At 45.7% G+C, this 15,693-nt stretch overlaps 10 protein-coding genes across 10 annotated transcripts; 5 read left to right on the top strand and 5 right to left on the bottom strand.

Annotated features, from left to right (window-relative positions):
* Positions 1–132: 132 nt before the first annotated feature.
* RPP2A (ribosomal protein P2 alpha) lies at positions 133–982 on the top strand. The gene has a single exon (XM_020217379.1). It carries the CDS (start codon positions 493–495, stop codon positions 910–912), a length of 420 nt encoding a protein of 139 aa, XP_020069822.1. The 5' UTR covers positions 133–492; the 3' UTR covers positions 913–982.
* Positions 983–1,731: 749 nt separating this feature from the next.
* On the top strand, positions 1,732–2,907 carry CYS3 (cystathionine gamma-lyase CYS3; the record flags this gene model as incomplete). The annotated part of the gene is made up of 1 exon (XM_020216504.1): positions 1,732–2,907. One exon carries the CDS (start codon positions 1,732–1,734, stop codon positions 2,905–2,907), a length of 1,176 nt encoding a protein of 391 aa, XP_020069821.1.
* A 517-nt stretch (positions 2,908–3,424) lies between these two features.
* Positions 3,425–4,113, top strand: MET14 (adenylyl-sulfate kinase; the record flags this gene model as incomplete). The annotated part of the gene is made up of 2 exons (XM_020212796.1): positions 3,425–3,537; positions 3,630–4,113. The coding sequence occupies 2 exons, from the start codon at positions 3,425–3,427 to the stop codon at positions 4,111–4,113; spliced, it is 597 nt and encodes a 198-aa protein (XP_020069820.1).
* Positions 4,114–4,118: 5 nt separating this feature from the next.
* DID4 (ESCRT-III subunit protein DID4) lies at positions 4,119–5,038 on the bottom strand. The gene has a single exon (XM_020215324.1). It carries the CDS (start codon positions 4,944–4,946, stop codon positions 4,197–4,199), a length of 750 nt encoding a protein of 249 aa, XP_020069819.1. The 5' UTR covers positions 4,947–5,038; the 3' UTR covers positions 4,119–4,196.
* Positions 5,039–5,108: 70 nt separating this feature from the next.
* SYN8 (syntaxin) lies at positions 5,109–6,111 on the top strand (the record flags this gene model as incomplete). The annotated part of the gene is made up of 2 exons (XM_020217169.1): positions 5,109–5,402; positions 5,496–6,111. Exons 1-2 carry the CDS (start codon positions 5,230–5,232, stop codon positions 6,109–6,111), a joined length of 789 nt encoding a protein of 262 aa, XP_020069818.1. The 5' UTR covers positions 5,109–5,229.
* A 60-nt stretch (positions 6,112–6,171) lies between these two features.
* CYBJADRAFT_168317 (uncharacterized protein) lies at positions 6,172–7,411 on the bottom strand. The gene has a single exon (XM_020215323.1). It carries the CDS (start codon positions 7,346–7,348, stop codon positions 6,665–6,667), a length of 684 nt encoding a protein of 227 aa, XP_020069817.1. The 5' UTR covers positions 7,349–7,411; the 3' UTR covers positions 6,172–6,664.
* Positions 7,412–7,583: 172 nt separating this feature from the next.
* Positions 7,584–9,290, top strand: MSE1 (glutamate--tRNA ligase MSE1). The gene has a single exon (XM_020215322.1). The coding sequence runs from the start codon at positions 7,616–7,618 to the stop codon at positions 9,203–9,205; it is 1,590 nt and encodes a 529-aa protein (XP_020069816.1). The 5' UTR covers positions 7,584–7,615; the 3' UTR covers positions 9,206–9,290.
* On the bottom strand, positions 9,278–10,397 carry CYBJADRAFT_168315 (ras-domain-containing protein). The gene has a single exon (XM_020215321.1). It carries the CDS (start codon positions 10,269–10,271, stop codon positions 9,321–9,323), a length of 951 nt encoding a protein of 316 aa, XP_020069815.1. The 5' UTR covers positions 10,272–10,397; the 3' UTR covers positions 9,278–9,320.
* Positions 10,398–10,921: 524 nt separating this feature from the next.
* CYBJADRAFT_101362 (Zn(II)2Cys6 transcription factor domain-containing protein) lies at positions 10,922–13,870 on the bottom strand. Its single transcript, XM_020212026.1, has 3 exons — positions 13,453–13,870; positions 13,222–13,298; positions 10,922–13,118 (listed from the first exon to the last, which is right to left on the bottom strand). The coding sequence occupies exons 1-3, from the start codon at positions 13,550–13,552 to the stop codon at positions 11,034–11,036; spliced, it is 2,262 nt and encodes a 753-aa protein (XP_020069814.1). The 5' UTR covers positions 13,553–13,870; the 3' UTR covers positions 10,922–11,033.
* A 140-nt stretch (positions 13,871–14,010) lies between these two features.
* On the bottom strand, positions 14,011–15,607 carry CYBJADRAFT_168312 (uncharacterized protein). Its single transcript, XM_020215320.1, has one exon. It carries the CDS (start codon positions 15,417–15,419, stop codon positions 14,190–14,192), a length of 1,230 nt encoding a protein of 409 aa, XP_020069813.1. The 5' UTR covers positions 15,420–15,607; the 3' UTR covers positions 14,011–14,189.
* Between the last annotated feature and the right edge of the window lie 86 nt (positions 15,608–15,693).

Genomic DNA, 15,693 nt, shown 5'->3' with positions numbered 1-15,693 from the left:
CCGGAAACCATCGCATCAAACAAGTTCTTGAGAAACCCGTACACCAACGCTGTCCCCAACGGTGAAAAATGTTTTGATATTTGACGTTGGCTGGGAGGGTACCGTTGATAGCTTTTGAAGAATTTGAATCCATATACACAAAAGTGAGTTTAAATACTTGCTCTAGAGAGAGTAACCTGTGATTGGGATGATTGTGCTTGGTGGAGGAGAATGGATAAGGCTCATGGTGGAGCCAGCGATCGTTATATGGCCAATTTGAGTGTTCCCTTGAAACTTTGGTATAAGATCTTCTGGAGGAGAGACATGGTTCAAGGGTTCTGTAGAGCTTCAGTGGTGCGACATATGGCTATAATAATGTGATGGACGGGATAATTGGCCACTCTGCTTATATGGGCTGGCCAAGTATGGAGTATTCTTTGTGAGAAGTGAGATCTGGAGATCTACGTATTGAGACACCAGTTCTTCCCCTATGAAGCGACAGTGGAAGGCGAAATGAGAGATGACCATGCGATAGGACAATCACTTAATCCCAGAGGACACCTCTTCTCAGGGTATCTGGCGGAACATCTACTAACATCTGCAATAGTGTCTAAGTACTTGGCTGCTTACTTGCTTTTGAACGCTTCTGGTGCCGCTCCAACCGCCGACAAGATCACCTCCGTCTTGGAGTCTGTCGGTATTGAGGTTGAGGAATCCCAAGTCACCGAGTTGATCTCTGCCCTTGAGGGTAAGTCCGTTGAGGAGCTCATTGCTGAAGGTAACGAGAAGTTGGCTTCTGTTCCAACCGGTGGTGCTGGTGCTGCTCCAGCTGCCGGTGCCGGTGCTGCTGCTGCTGATGCTCCAGCTGAGGCCGCTGAGGAGGCTGCTGAGGAGGAGTCTGACGATGACATGGGTTTCGGTTTGTTCGACTAAACGGTGTACAACAAGATGATTCAAAAAACAACATAATGTGTCTTATACGAGAGCAAAGCAACTGTAGGTCGTTAGATGCGTAGGACATGCGACAGAGAAGACCACACGTAGAGCGGTGTGCGCTACGAACAGCCTAATGTCCAGCCATACACCTTCATCTGAGGTTATCTAATTGAGTATCAATAGATGAGGCCATATGGTTTCTTCTGGCTCCCAGCGCTCATAACCATTGGGTCTCCAAGCGCTCATAACCATTTCCTCCCGCGCTCATAACCACACTCCCCGCGCTCATAACCTTCCCTGTTTAGGCTCGTCCATGGCCGTGCGCGTAAAAGGCCCCCGTCCAGCTTGCGCCAACAGCCAAAACAGCGATGAAGAGATGGGCCCAGTGGACAGCGCCAACCAGCAGAGCCCAACGGCCTGGAAAGACGCGCCACAGTTCTCCCTCCAGAGCAGTGTCATAGGCCTATTCAACGCCAATTGTTAGTCATAAAGAAGGGGTTTTACAGACAGAGTCCAATGCTCATCAGCAAAGTGTCGTAATCACGTGCTTATTTTGTGTCAATTGCCTCACCACCTTCCCACCCAGGGCACTTGCACAGGATTATTCGACATGGAGGTGGTTACGCGTACGGATACGCGAGTGCGCACGCCATAGTGTGTGATTTGGGTTAATTTTCTCTCCCGCTCGAGAAGCGATGGGGGATTGAACAGCTATAAAGTCGGTGTTTGAACCTGCTTTTTTCGTTTCCATCCTTCTTCTTCCCACGGAGACTTTACCAAGTTGTAGATCTATCTACTCAGCTATTACTATTCACGATGTCACCTTACGGATTTTCCACCAGAGCTGTCCATGTGGGCTCCTCACCAGACCCAGTCACCGGTGCTGTGATTCCAGCGATCTCGCTCTCAACGACTTTTGCACAGTCCGAGCCAGCAAAGCCAATTGGTGCCTACGAGTACTCCAGATCGTCTAACCCAAACAGACACAACCTGGAGACCGCGCTTGCCTCGTTGGAACAGGGTAAGTATGGGTTGGCGTTCTCATCCGGCTCAGCTGTCACTGCAGTGATCTTGCAATCTTTGGCGCAAGGCTCACATGCCATCTCTGTTGCCGATGTCTACGGTGGTACCCACAGATACTTTACCAAAGTTGCCAACACCCATGGTGTTGAAACGTCTTTTGCTCAAGACATCGTTGCCGAATTGGCTGGTTTGATCAAACCAGAGACACGCTTGGTGTGGATTGAAACCCCATCCAACCCAACTCTCTCAATCACTGATATCTCTAAAGTGAGAGAAATAATAGATGCCTCTGATAACAAGAACATCGTCCTTGTCGTTGACAACACATTCCTTTCTCCATACATTTCCAACCCATTGACTCACGGCGCCGATGTTGTCATTCACAGTGCCACGAAGTTCATCAACGGTCACTCCGATGTCGTTCTCGGTATCGCTGTTACAAACAACGAATCCATCTACGAAAGATTGTCTTTCTTGCAAAACGCTGTTGGTGCAGTGCCATCTCCATTCGACTCGTGGTTGGCACACCGTGGTGTCAAGACCTTGGCCCTCAGAGTCAGAACCGCAGCTGAAAGTGCGTTGAAGATTGCCCAATTCTTGGAGAAGAGCGACAAGGTGCAGGCTGTTAACTACCCAGGTTTGTCCACCCACGCAGGCTATGACGTTGTCAAGAAGCAGCACAGAGATGCCCTTGGTGGTGGTGTTGTATCATTCAGAGTGAAGGGAGGCGCAGAGGCTGCTGCCAAGTTCACATCCTCCACCAAGCTGTTCACATTAGCCGAATCCCTTGGTGGTATCGAGTCCCTTTTGGAGGTGCCAGCTGTCATGACCCACGCAGGTATTCCAAAGGAAGCTAGAGAAAAGTCTGGTGTCTATGACAACTTGGTTAGACTCTCCATCGGTATTGAGGAAGTTGAAGATCTCATTGAGGACATCAAGCAGGCTCTTGAGGCTGCCACAGCAAACTAGACCGTTCAGCTGGGGCTTTCTTCTTTCTTTCCAGTGATACGTACATTTTACATAGACTAAATGTGACAAAGTGACGCTCAAATAATACATAAATAATCAGTTACGATGGTTACGATGTATACACGAGCCTATCACAGCACGCTCATCTCATCGTTAATAAGCACAGATCACCGGGGAAACAGCACGTATAGCAAGGGCTAAAAAGAAAGTTGAATAGCTGACGCCACAATTGTACCGCGCCACATCTGAACCGCCTAAAAATGCAGTTTTTCTATGAGGTATCGCACTTTTCAAGCCACAATTTGTGGCGAAGATTATATGGCGAGTGAAAAGTGTATGTATCCTCACGTGAAATCCTGTCAACATCAACCACTGTGAGCCTTTTCTTGTTTTACCCGTCGAAATCAGATGGAAGGTTGAACAATTGGAAAAAAAGTTTTGACTTTCCTGTGTTGACATTTGCTGTTCACTGGAAGAGCTTGTTCAGACCGATACTCCGTTTAGAAGAAGTGCAACAATGGCTACTAACATTACATGGCATCCAAACTTGACCCACAATGAGCGTAAGGAGCTCACGAAGCAGTCTGGTGTTACTATTTGGCTCACTGGGTTGTCTGCATCTGGTAAGAGGTGAGTATTCTGTTGTTTGTCCATCTTTTGGCACTCTTTTCCCTTTTCATTTTGAAGCGTTCAGCATATGCTAACTATGCCATTTCAACCAGTACCATTGCATGTGCCCTTGAGCAGTACCTCTTGAAGAATGGTGTTTCCGCTTACCGTCTGGACGGTGACAACATCCGTTTTGGTTTGAACAAAGATTTGGGATTCACTGAGGCTGATAGAAACGAAAACATCCGTCGTATCTCGGAGGTGTCCAAGTTGTTTGCCGACTCCACCGCTGTTGCAATCACTTCGTTCATTTCCCCATACAAGGCTGATAGAGACAGTGCTAGAAAGTTGCACGAGGAGTCCAACTTGCCATTCGTTGAGGTGTACGTCGATGTTCCACTTGAAATTGCCGAACAGAGAGACCCAAAGGGACTGTACAAGAAGGCCAGACAAGGCATCATCAAGGACTTCACTGGTATCTCTGCTCCATATGAGGCTCCAGAGAAGCCAGAGATCCACTTGCACACTGATAAGACCACCGTTGAGGAAAGTGCAAACATCATTGTTGAATACTTGAAGTCCAAAAAGTACATTTGATTTTTAATTTAATGGCATTAATATACAGATAAACATTCAAAGTTAGGGGGAAAGAGACAGAACCATCAGAAGTACATATCAACTCAACCTCTTTTCAAACTGTTTAACCTTGCCTGTAAATCGTCATCTTCATCACCTCCTCCGATGGCCTGTGCAACTCTTTCCTTCTTATTCTCTTGTGACACCAATCCCTGTGGGGTTTCTTGCATCTGTGCATTCAAATCAACACCGATTTCATCCAATACCTTACTGACGATTTCGTCAGCCTCTTCGTCATCCTCCAATTCGTCACCAATGGCGTCGTCAATGGCATCGTCCATCATCTCCTGTCTCTGGTCCATTATATCGTTTTCCCTTTCGAAATCCATGGCGATTTTTTGCAATTGAGGCAAGTTCATAGATCTATTCATCGTCCCAAGCAATCTTGTAGCGTCTCGCATACTCATGGCCATTTGGTCAGAGCTTCTAACCGCTTGAATTCTGAGAGAAATGGCCTGTAGCGATGTCTTCATAGTGTTGAACTTATCGATGTACCTTCTAGTTCTCACAAGATCCTTCGCCTGGATCTTGCACGCACCCATCTGTCCCTGTTTCGCACTCTTCTTGATATCCTGGATGAGCTTCTTCTCTTGAGCCTCCAGTTTCTTACGCTCACGCTCCAACTCACGTTGCGTACGATCAAGGGCCCTTTGGTTCTTCCTCAACCGTTCCTGAGGAGTCATCCTTTTCCCAAACGCCCATTCAAACACCTGCATCGTATCAGTCCCGTGCACGTTACAGATGCAATGGTGTATATGTCCAGCAAAGATGACCACAACAGACGTGTGTTCCATGTCTATGGAGAGGCCCTTTATCAAATTTACGCCCTCACCCTTTTTGGTGTCTGGGTGTTGCGATGTAAAACACCCAGACACCCAACACCCCAACACCACAGTTTCCACGAAGTCGTTTTATGTTTCGTTTCGCCATTCCGAGGTGTTTGCGCGTGTGTGTGTGGCAGCGGGTTTGGCCGTATACAACATCGCATTGTAACGTTATCGGGGTTGGAGCGTGCTGTGTTGTCTGTCAATCTTGTGAGCAGAGAGTGTCGGGTTCGTGCTAATTACCTGGTGGGAAATGTCAAAGCTATCATCTTTCAGGCTGCTGGAGTCGTACCTTGAGGATTTGTCCGTATTGGTTGATGAGTCCAAGAGGCTGGTGGAGTTGGACTTATCGTACGAACACAACAACCATGAAGTTAGGAAGAGCTTACAAAAGATTGTGAAGTTTCTAGAGAGACACGACGATGGGTATGTATATGTTTCTGTATATGGCTATGCATGTGGCTATATGGAGTGTGGGCTGATCATTAGTGTGCCGAATTGACTAACATAGTTGTGCAGTGAGGATTATGATGAGCTCGTTGAACAGTTTAACAAGCTGAGGGATTCCATACAAACCATAGATACATCACCTTACAGATATGTGCGTAAAGCTCAGGTACCAAAGAAAGTTGAAGCGAAGAAGTCTGTGAGGTTCAACGAGAACTTGGAGTTCGAAGCTGCGCAGGACTCCACACCAAGGCATTTCAAGCCTTATAGAGACAGTGTGATACAAGAGCCAGATAATGACCAGACACAGGCTTTATTTGAAGGCCGTTCCGATGTTGATGCAAATGTTAGCGGTGTCGATGACGATGTGCAAAGCGTAGAATCTACAAATCAGGACATGTTTATACAGCACCAGCAACAGCTATTGGAACAGGATACACATCTGGATTCATTGGCCGAGAGCGTTAGAAGACAACACGGTTTATCCGTGGAGATCAATGATGAACTAGAAGGGCAACACATTCTATTGGATGACCTTGAGGCACAGCTTGACTCAAGTGATAGACGGTTGAACCAAGGCCATAGAAGATTGAAACACTTTACCCGTAAGGCAAAGGAGCATGGCCAATGGATAACGATCATTGTACTGATTATCATTCTAGTGCTGTTATTGGTCGTCCTTAAATGAACATTGGGTTGTGACATGTAAATGTTAGAGCAGTGTCTGTATACTACTTACATGGTAATACGCTCGTGCACGTCTTTTATGAAATATATATTATGATTATTACAACTAACATGATCTATGGTGCTGATCTGTAATCGTATACAGATTTGTATAGAATGGGAGACCATGTGTAGTAGCTGGTTATGATAGATGTGAAATAATATACATGGAACGATCGTTCCATGTTGAAACAAAGCAAAACTCATGCAAAACAACGTGGATGGAGATAGTTTTTCTATATAAGTGGACTCATTGATACACTGTGCACCCCGTGTACCATTAAATTATTGAACATATAACGACGATGATGATGATATACTTAGTAATAAAAAATAGAAGCATGCCCTTTAATGTTTCCTTGTCCTCTCAATTGTATAATATGCTGTCATGATGTTGATAATAGAAAGGCGACGATTGCCAAAAGGGAGAAATGGACGTAAAGAAAGAAAACAGGACCGAAACAAAGAAGCGAACCAATAGAAATGCAATAAACCAAATGTAACAATGCTCAAATTTACCAAGCTGAATGGTAGTAGTTAGGGTTGGAGTTATAATTACCGGTGTTTTCCACTCTTCTGATGATCCCCTGCGGAGACTTGTGATAAACCGGGGTCTGGCTTGGAGAGCCAATGACCCTTGGTGATAGGTACCCTGATGGCGATTGTTGGTGCTGATGGGACAGCGATTGTTGTGACATCCTGTTCATCTTCACAGGAGTGGAATATGGGGACATTGGGCGGACGGGGCCACCGTTCAACATGGCGAGGAGCCCGTTACCCAAGCTGGCGCCGTTAGCAGCGTTTGGGCGCTTACCGTAGAAGCCAGCAGAGCCGCCGCCAAAACCACCTTGTACTGTGGATGGTGACGTTGGACAGAACTCGTACTCTTCCTCCATCAGCAATGACTTCCTCTGAGAGATGCTGGCCCTCGCCACCTGGGCCTCGCTCAGCTTCTGCTGCTGTGGAGCGTTCCCACCAGCGATCCTACCAGAGCTGCTGTTATTCATCTGCGACGCATTCAATGGCTGGAGGTGTGATCTGTATTTCAAGTTTAGAGACCGCTGTTGATCTTGTGATCTCTGGGACTTTGACTGAGCAGAGATGAACTGCTCGAACGTTTGGTGCTGCTGGTGCTGGTGCTGGTGCTGATGCTGGTGCTGCTGATGCTGCTGATGTTGCTGATGTTGATGTGAATTCATCTCTTCAACCTCTAAAACCACCACGTTATCCTCCCTGAAACAGCCGATGAGCCCTCTCTCAGCTTGGTTTGTGGCCCTGTTGAATCAAATTTTCAACCTCGAGAAGCCCAAACAGAAGGAAAAAAAGAAATCTGCCGCCGGCAGCGCAGCGCTTGCGCAGCGCTTAGCAGCTTGGGGACACAAAAATGAAAAACGTCCACGCAGAGCATCAACATCTCTCCGAAGGAAGCCCAGCGTGTGCCATTGATAACGCAGCACAGAGGCGGTATGACGACGCTGTTGAAGAGGTTTTCCAGCTCGCTGCTCAAGCCCAAGAAGCAGCTGAAGCTCAAGACAAAGAAGCACAGCTCTCATCAACGTGTTGATGGAGTTGTGGGCGGCGCGAGCCAGCCAGCACGGACCAGATTTGCACCATCTCCCACTGGGTTTCTACACCTGGGGTCGCTTAGAACAGCTCTGTACAACTACCTTCTCGCTAAGAACACAGGAGGCCAGTTTCTGCTGAGACTGGAGGACACTGACCAGAAGCGCCTGGTGCCGGAAGCCGAGCAGTCTCTGTACGATTCCTTGAAATGGTGTGGGCTTCAGTGGGACGAAGGTCCTCTTATCGGCGGTCCCATGGAGCCTTATAGACAGAGTGACCGTACAGAGATCTACAAGAGCCATATTGGACAGCTGCTAGAGTCTGGACACGCATACCGTTGTTTTTGCTCGAAGGAGAGGTTGAACAAGTTAAGAGAGTCTGCTCAGAAGCTCCAGCCTCCGACGACGGTGTCGTACGATAGGTTCTGCTCACACATTTCGAGGGAAGAATCAGATAGAAGAGCACAGAGCGAAGAGTTCACGATACGGTTCAAGTCGCCCGAGCGGTACCCTCCTTTCACAGACTTGCTTCACGGCAAGATTGACCTCCAGCCACAGGTGAACAAAGATGACGTTAGATACGATGATCCTGTGCTGGTGAAGTCCGATGGCCTACCAACGTACCATTTTGCCAACGTTGTTGACGACCACCACATGAATATCACACACGTCATCCGCGGTGAGGAATGGCTGCCTTCTACTCCAAAGCATATTGCAATGTATAAGGCTTTTGGCTGGGAAGCTCCAAAGGTCATACATATCCCATTGTTGACTACTGCTGGTGACAAGAAGTTGAGTAAAAGATCTGGTGATACAGACATCAGAAGCTATAAAGCCAGAGGCATATTGCCAGAGGCATTGGTGAACTTTGTTGCTCTTTTCGGCTGGTCACCCCGCTCACACAATGGAAACGAATCTCATTCTGAGATCTATTCGTTGAGCCAACTCTCAGATATGTTTAACGTTGATGATCTGACTAGGGGTAACGCCAAAGTTGACGATAAAAAGCTCATGTTTTTTAACAAGCACTACTTGGAAGAGAGAATTAGCAGAGATGATCAAGAAGTATTACAGAGTGCACACGAGTTTCTCAAACCATATGGAGCATCTTTTGAGACCTCAACAAAGATAGCCAAATTGGTTGTGCATAATTTACACACTATAAACGAAATTGTAAACTATTCATACTTGATTAAAGAGTGTGACTTACAGAGTGAAACTGCCCAAAGATATATCAAATCAACAGATTTGAGCCAGCTGAAAAAGATCTTGATGGAATTCCAATCGACAACTGAGTTGACAAAGGATTTGAGCAGAGTTGAAGACAGCTTACAATCTCAAGGATTAAAGAAGAGTGAAATCTTCAAGGCCTTGAGATTTGGACTTATAGGAAGCGTTCCAGGTCTAAAGATCCCATTGCTCGTCAATTGGTTTGGCGATGAAGAGTGCCACAAGAGGTTGCAAAAGGCTATTGAACTCGTTGGTTCCATGTAAATATCTCACACGTATATGCTGTAAATAGGATTATTAGCTAGAGACCGCTTACTTCTAGAAATATACAATACATTTGACTTGAGAATATTATTACAATTACGATTAATTACTAGTATTAAAGTATAACACATTTTTTGCCCTTTGACCTCAACCCCTTCTTCTTACCACGTGATCCAGAGGCCGACGTCGTTGTTGTTGTCTTGGAGCTATATTCGTTATACATTTGACTGTCGTGATCTCGAGACTTGAATGTTTGTCTAAAATTATCCTTCATTCTCTTGAACCCAAACCTGAACTGTGGAGGTTGTTCAATGTCATTCTGTGAGATTGCCAATGCAGTGTTGAACACCTTTCTTATATTCTTAGTGGTCTTTGCAGAGCATCTGAGATGCTTTACAGCACCAATTTCTTTCGCTAGGGCTTCAGCTTCTTCAAAATCAACCTCCTCTGAAGAATTGCCTAAGAGATCGAGCTTTGTACCGACAAGAATGAAGGGAACATCCTCGCAGAACATCTTCACTTCTGGTGCCCATTTCTCCCTCACGTTTTGTAAACTGATCTTGTTATTCACAGAATAACAGATGATAACGACATTCGTATCAGGATAACTCAAAGGTCTTAGACGATCGTACTCCTCTTGACCTGCGGTATCCCATAGTGAGAGCTCGACAACTTTGCCATGAGATCCTCGAACCTGGCTGATATAGTTCTCAAAGATCGTTGGAACGTACGTCTCTGGAAATTCACCACGTGCATATGATATGAGCAAACATGTCTTACCACAGCCACCATCACCAACAACAACAAGCTTGACTTTATAATCGGACGACGCCTTAGTAGTGGTGGTCAGTGGGACGTAATCTATTATCTCATCCAGATCTAACAGAGGCTGGTGGTGCTCAAACTGTGGGGTCATGAATTGTGATTGCCTTTTCTTCGCAACGTCGTACGGTGTGTCAAAAAAGGAACTAACAACTCTGAAGTTGCCTGTATCTGAGTGCTTTGGAGGCACTGGAGGTGACCTCGTGCCATTTGAACTTTGATAAGGTGAAGAGTAACCCGCCATTATGAGCCAGATACTGATCCAGTATTTTTTTCACTCAAAAGACCAACGCTATACAAACCCCTGATCTATTGGATTATCAATATAATACGCCAATACTTGGTACCTCTTTTCAAAAGCAGATCATCGACATAGAAATGTCTTAAGCCTTGTTTTGTTTTGCTTTTTTTGTCCGGTCGTTATTTTTAACTTTGGCCTTGTTTACAAAATTTCACAGCCAGCCGTATTTGAAAATTTTAGCTTTTTGGACATCAACTCCGAACAGACACATTAACTCCGTAAAAGGACATTTCAGTTACATCATGCATTTTATTTAAGAATATTCAACATAATATGGGCCTTTCTAATGTTACTTCCATACAACAGAGTGGTTTATACTTGGAATGCGGTCAATTCAACTACATGTCGTGAATGCGTGTGTAATGAATAGGGCTGTGACCCCTGTTGTAGCTGCTCTTCTCGCTTTTCCCGTGTTATCTCAAACGAGTTGCAGGACAGATGAAGGCCGTTACAAGCACATGAGTGGACAATGTGATCGATAACGACTATGGTGTAGCAGTCACCCACGAACTACGGAGATTTGCCATTCGGATGAGCAACCATCCTATAGATCATGATACTTCGATGTATACATCAAGCGTCTCTTGGAATACACATGTTCATAGTATGTACTTCACACTAGTTGTCGACCCATCTCATAATCAATTGTACAGCGATGGTCTCATTAAACCAAGTGATAAAAAGGCAGAAAAGAAAAAACAGTGGCTAACTGTCCAGCTGAATGATCAATTTCCGGTCTTCAATGTACTTTGACAAAAAGTCCAGATCTACACTCTGGAATTGAATAACCTCATTGAATGTAGGATCCGTATAACGAGGGTCAAAGTCTTTGTTTAAGAGACCAGTCTCTGTGTTGAAGTCTAGCATATCAACCTCATCGTTTGTATCATCAATATGCTCTACTCCATGTACCAGAGCAATATCCCTAGCAGACAGCTCACCAACACCACGGTAGTAGTTACCCACGGGTTCTGCAGGTTTGTTCACAAACATCTTACTTGGATAATGGAAATGCTGAATCAACGTATCTTTAAAGTTAGCGATACATTGCTCCTGAATATCAAATGACCTTGGTTTGAACCTATCCTCGTTATCAAAGAAGTTTGGTATCGGATCGTTCAGAATGGTATTTCTCATGATAAACTGTCGTCTTCTGACCATGAATGCAATGATACGACATGTATAATGTACGTAGTATTTATACTCCTGTGGAAGCTCATGTAGAAGGGCATCTTTGCTCATTGGGAACAAAGAGTGGAACCCACTGAACAGGAATGTAAATATGTAACGACATCCTGCCAAAATTTCTTCCAATACTTCTGCAAGCGCATTCCAAAAGGCATATACAACCTTTTCCACTGGCTTCATCTCAGAATAAATGACATATATAGCCGAGGGAACATCATCATACCAACGTTGTAGCAATTCATACAACTTGTTGACTGGGAACCTTAGAACGTGCTTGTTCGATTTTTCATTTTCCATGAAGCTCAGACAAAACTGCAAGAAATCCACCAAGTTTGAATAGTGGGTGTGTATTTCATCGTCACTGTCGACGATGTCCTCATTCTCCAAGAATTTTGAACCGAATTCTTTAACAACGTGTAAGAAATCATACAATATACGATGGTCATAAGCTGGATGATAAACATACCTAGAGGTGAACCTGAGACCATCACCGGATCTTTTCAACATCGGGTACGATTTTGGGAATTTATCAACGTTCTGGAAACAGGATATCATGATCGCAGATGGGCCTTGGGTCATCGAGAAGTGATCCTTCATGGGAACATCTTTCAAATATATCGACGATGCCATTAGTATGGAGCACATGACGAATAGTGGGATTGCTTTTTCGTCGTCAAGACTGTCGAGTTCTTTGCTTAAATGACTAATCACATCACCACGGTACTTAATGTAGTGATAGCGCAATTCCGCGTAATCTCTCTTGCAAACTCCAGTACCAAAGAGCATGTGTGCTTCAAACACATATGGATTTATCGTAGCCATGCAAAGACGAGAGTGAATCTCTTGCAACAAGAAAACACGACCAAAGACACCGGCTGCTGTTTCTCCAAAATTCTCTGGGAATTTACGAGGATCATACTCAGGCCTTGTAGATTTGTGCGGTATCAAAGGTACCTCCACGACTCCTCCAACATACGTCGGTTCCAAGCTGATCCTTACTTTACCTCTTGGTGGTGTTATAGATGACACCAGGGGAGTCGGAGGCGAATCAAACGACAAGGGACTGGTTTTGTTTGAATATTCACTGGCGTATTGTTGCATTTTTTCTTGAATAGGATGTTTAACATGGGACGCTTCGGATAGTGGATCCTTTGATGATTCACTGGAACGTTGGTATTGTCCCTGGACATTATTGAGTTCATCAGAGCCGATGGGGCTTTCTAAGGTGCCCGCCGGAAAGTGGTGAGCATGTTGATGATCATGTTGCAGGGAATATTGCTGCTGCTGTTGTTGTTGTTGTTGTTGTTGTTGCTGTTCTTGTATCTGTGAGCTCTCTACGACACCCTGTGGGTAGTACACTGGTACATAACTCTCGCCAATGACATCGATAAGCCTACCAGCACCATCATACTGGGGGTATTGATATGCATCCTGAAGTCTGGAAGAGCTGCCTTGTCCTTGTGCAGCGCCTACTGTGTTATCCACTGGTGGTGTGTTTTGGGTGAACGACAAGAGATAGCTCTGGATCTCCTCAGTATCAGTATGTGACAATCGAATTCTCTCTAATTCCCGCTCAGTGTACATCAAATATCCACACCGTATCTATACGTATCGGTCAGTGAAAGTGTCCCGCCATTCATACGCGCAGGACCGTGCTATCATCAACATGATAAAGCAAATCCATCAGCATAGACTTCATACTCACGGATCGCGCTGAGCACTTCTTGCAGTGCGGTAGAGTCTCATCACATTTAATCCGTCTCTGCTTGCACTGGGGACAACCTAGTGATGCTGTTAGTATATTCTCATCCACAAGACACTCCAGTCACAAGCCACGCAGAGAAGTGTTGATACGCCCTCGCCTGTCTGTGAGTTCACACCCACAAGACGCCATATAGACAAGCACGCGCCAACCAAAACACCAAACTGTACCCACAGGCCCGTCCTCTCCTGAATATGGACAACTTACCAAGTCGAGAGTTCTTATGCTTCTTCCTATGAAGTTTCTTCGATTTCTGTTCTTCCTTTTCGCCCATCCTATCACGTCAACGCACACCGAGCGCTTCACGAAGATTGTGTTGTTGCTACTTGTTGTTTTTGCCCTCTCTTGCTAGGGGTATCCCTTGAGCTTTTCTGGGTTTCTGGGTGGTTCCGCTGGTTCTGTATCTGTTTTCCTACAGTTTTGCCCCTCCTATATACGTGCCTATTGTGCTATGGCCGGACGCTGCGTCCGTGTAGGAAGAACTTAAGCTTGCACAACTTCTGCTTTTGTTTCACAGCGAGATTAGAAGGCGAGAAGAGGGCGAACAGCCTTGCTCAAGGCTGCCCCGCCTTTCCTCCGCTCATGTCTCATCAGACTACCGTTGTTACCGTAGTATGCACTGCACTCTCTGAAGCCCGAGACATGGTGCAACAATCGAGCTTGATCCACCAGTTTAAGCCTAGCGGTGCGTGGCGGCAACCTTGTGGTTGGCCTAATTCTACAGCGAAGGGCCCCTCTAAACTCTATGGCCTGGGCTGTTGTTGATCGGCGTGGTTGCTATGTAACGTTGCGGCGTAGCGCCGTTGACATCATACATCATGAACCATAATCTAAGCAAGCTGGCTAATTCCGTCTATATACACAAAGAACGAGCAAGTGGGGAGGGCAGAGCACACGAACTCTGTTCCGCTTCAAAAGCTTAACGACGAGCCAATCGTTTCAATGATGGACTGGACCTCGTAGAGGAAGAGCACGATCAGCACGAGCTTTATGACAAGCTTTTGCGTTGGAGACAATGAGTCGCTCTCGTCAATCTGCTGGAACACCTGAGACACCACAGGGATGTTGGACAGTAGATCGACAAACGTTGAGTACTCATCCAGGTCATCTTGGTCCGTGGCCTCAGCAGAAGATTCCACTCCAGTCTCCTGGCGTGCTGGATCCGTCATGACACCAAGATGATCACTCTGTTCAACCTCCACCTCTTGAACAGGAGACGGTATATCTTGATCAACCACCAGTTGCGGGTGCTGGAACTCCAAGATTGGTCTCTTGCTCCTGTTTCTAGATTTGAACAACCTCTTTAGCAGTTTGGGCTTTTTATCCCTTTGGTTTGTGGTGTGGTTCGTGATCTCAACTGGTGATAGCTCTGGCCTCTCAGGTTCACTCTCGACGGGATACGCTACAGGCGCTTCCGTTGGAACCTGTTCACTGATTTCACCGTGGGGATTGCTGTCTGTGGGAGGGACGATATGACCATACGGTTGTTCATGGTCTTCAACGGGCAGAACTGGGATGGCTCTCCTTCTGTCGTCGAATTCCGGTTCATATAGTTGGTCCGACACATAGCGTTGTCTTTTCTCATATCTTGTTGTGTCATACATATCTTCATCTGTCTCTTCAGGAGCAGCTTCGAAATAGTACCCAGTGCCGGTTATCCTCAACTCACCAGCGCTTCTCCTGAGCTGTTTGTCCATACTATTTTCGTATCCAATAGCTATCGTAGGCATCAATTCCAGACTATCGGTGCTATCCTGTCTATGTCTATACACGTTGTGATTTGGCACGGATTTACTCTCAGTCTTGGTCCTGCTAAAGAGCCTGATCTTTGAATTGAGAGCGCTATTACTGCTCTGTTCCAAATGGTCCTCGAAAACGGCATCGTTAGCCCTATGCGGTTGATAACCGAACCTTGAGCTTGGATCCGCCAGTACGACGTTCGTCGCCGTCTCCTTCTTCAAATAAGGACGCGGATCTTGATATACCACACTCTGTTTCATGGCTCGAGAAGAGGCCTGGAGGCCCTGTGGTCTGAATGATACCCTGTTATAGGGAACTTCGGATGGCGATGATGCAGTATTCTCAGGTTCCCGACTGGGCTGTGGTTTTCTTTGCCTTGAAGGCTCATCGTGTATTGACATATTTGTTTAGTTTGCGGTTAAGGAGCTTCCGTCCTTGGCTTGGCAGCTGATGAGTACGCTTTTCCACACTAGAAATGGACTAAATGTTGAAACAAAGGAGACAAGCGGTGAAACCCTCAAGCTAAAGCCAAAATTTTAGAAATTCCATGTAAGATTCCACACATGTTAAACCGTTACTAATGCAGATGGCTGGTGGGGCTTTGTTTACAATAATTTAAAGTGTTGCCCCTGGCCAAAATTAAAACAAAACAGACAATTACATCATTCCTATTCG

The sequence above is a fragment of the Cyberlindnera jadinii genome, assembly GCF_001661405.1.
Source record: "Cyberlindnera jadinii NRRL Y-1542 unplaced genomic scaffold CYBJAscaffold_9, whole genome shotgun sequence".
NCBI lineage: Eukaryota > Fungi > Ascomycota > Saccharomycetes > Phaffomycetales > Wickerhamomycetaceae > Williopsis > Williopsis jadinii.
This window is presented reverse-complemented; position numbering and strand designations above follow the sequence as displayed.

Excerpts from the sequence above, each read along its gene's own strand:
- RPP2A (XM_020217379.1), top strand. The coding sequence starts at position 493 with ATGAGAGATGACCATGCGATAGGACAATCACTTAATCCCAGAGGACAC.
- DID4 (XM_020215324.1), bottom strand. The coding sequence starts at position 4,946 with ATGGAACACACGTCTGTTGTGGTCATCTTTGCTGGACATATACACCAT.
- CYBJADRAFT_168317 (XM_020215323.1), bottom strand. The coding sequence starts at position 7,348 with ATGAATTCACATCAACATCAGCAACATCAGCAGCATCAGCAGCACCAG.
- MSE1 (XM_020215322.1), top strand. The coding sequence starts at position 7,616 with ATGACGACGCTGTTGAAGAGGTTTTCCAGCTCGCTGCTCAAGCCCAAG.
- CYBJADRAFT_168315 (XM_020215321.1), bottom strand. The coding sequence starts at position 10,271 with ATGGCGGGTTACTCTTCACCTTATCAAAGTTCAAATGGCACGAGGTCA.
- CYBJADRAFT_101362 (XM_020212026.1), bottom strand. The coding sequence starts at position 13,552 with ATGGGCGAAAAGGAAGAACAGAAATCGAAGAAACTTCATAGGAAGAAG. Across the intron at positions 13,299-13,452 it reads ATTCAGGAGAGGACGGGCCT|GTTGTCCCCAGTGCAAGCAG; the intron begins GTGGGTACAGTT and ends CAGCATCACTAG. Across the intron at positions 13,119-13,221 it reads AGAAGTGCTCAGCGCGATCC|ATACGGTGTGGATATTTGAT; the intron begins GTGAGTATGAAG and ends CGATACGTATAG.
- CYBJADRAFT_168312 (XM_020215320.1), bottom strand. The coding sequence starts at position 15,419 with ATGTCAATACACGATGAGCCTTCAAGGCAAAGAAAACCACAGCCCAGT.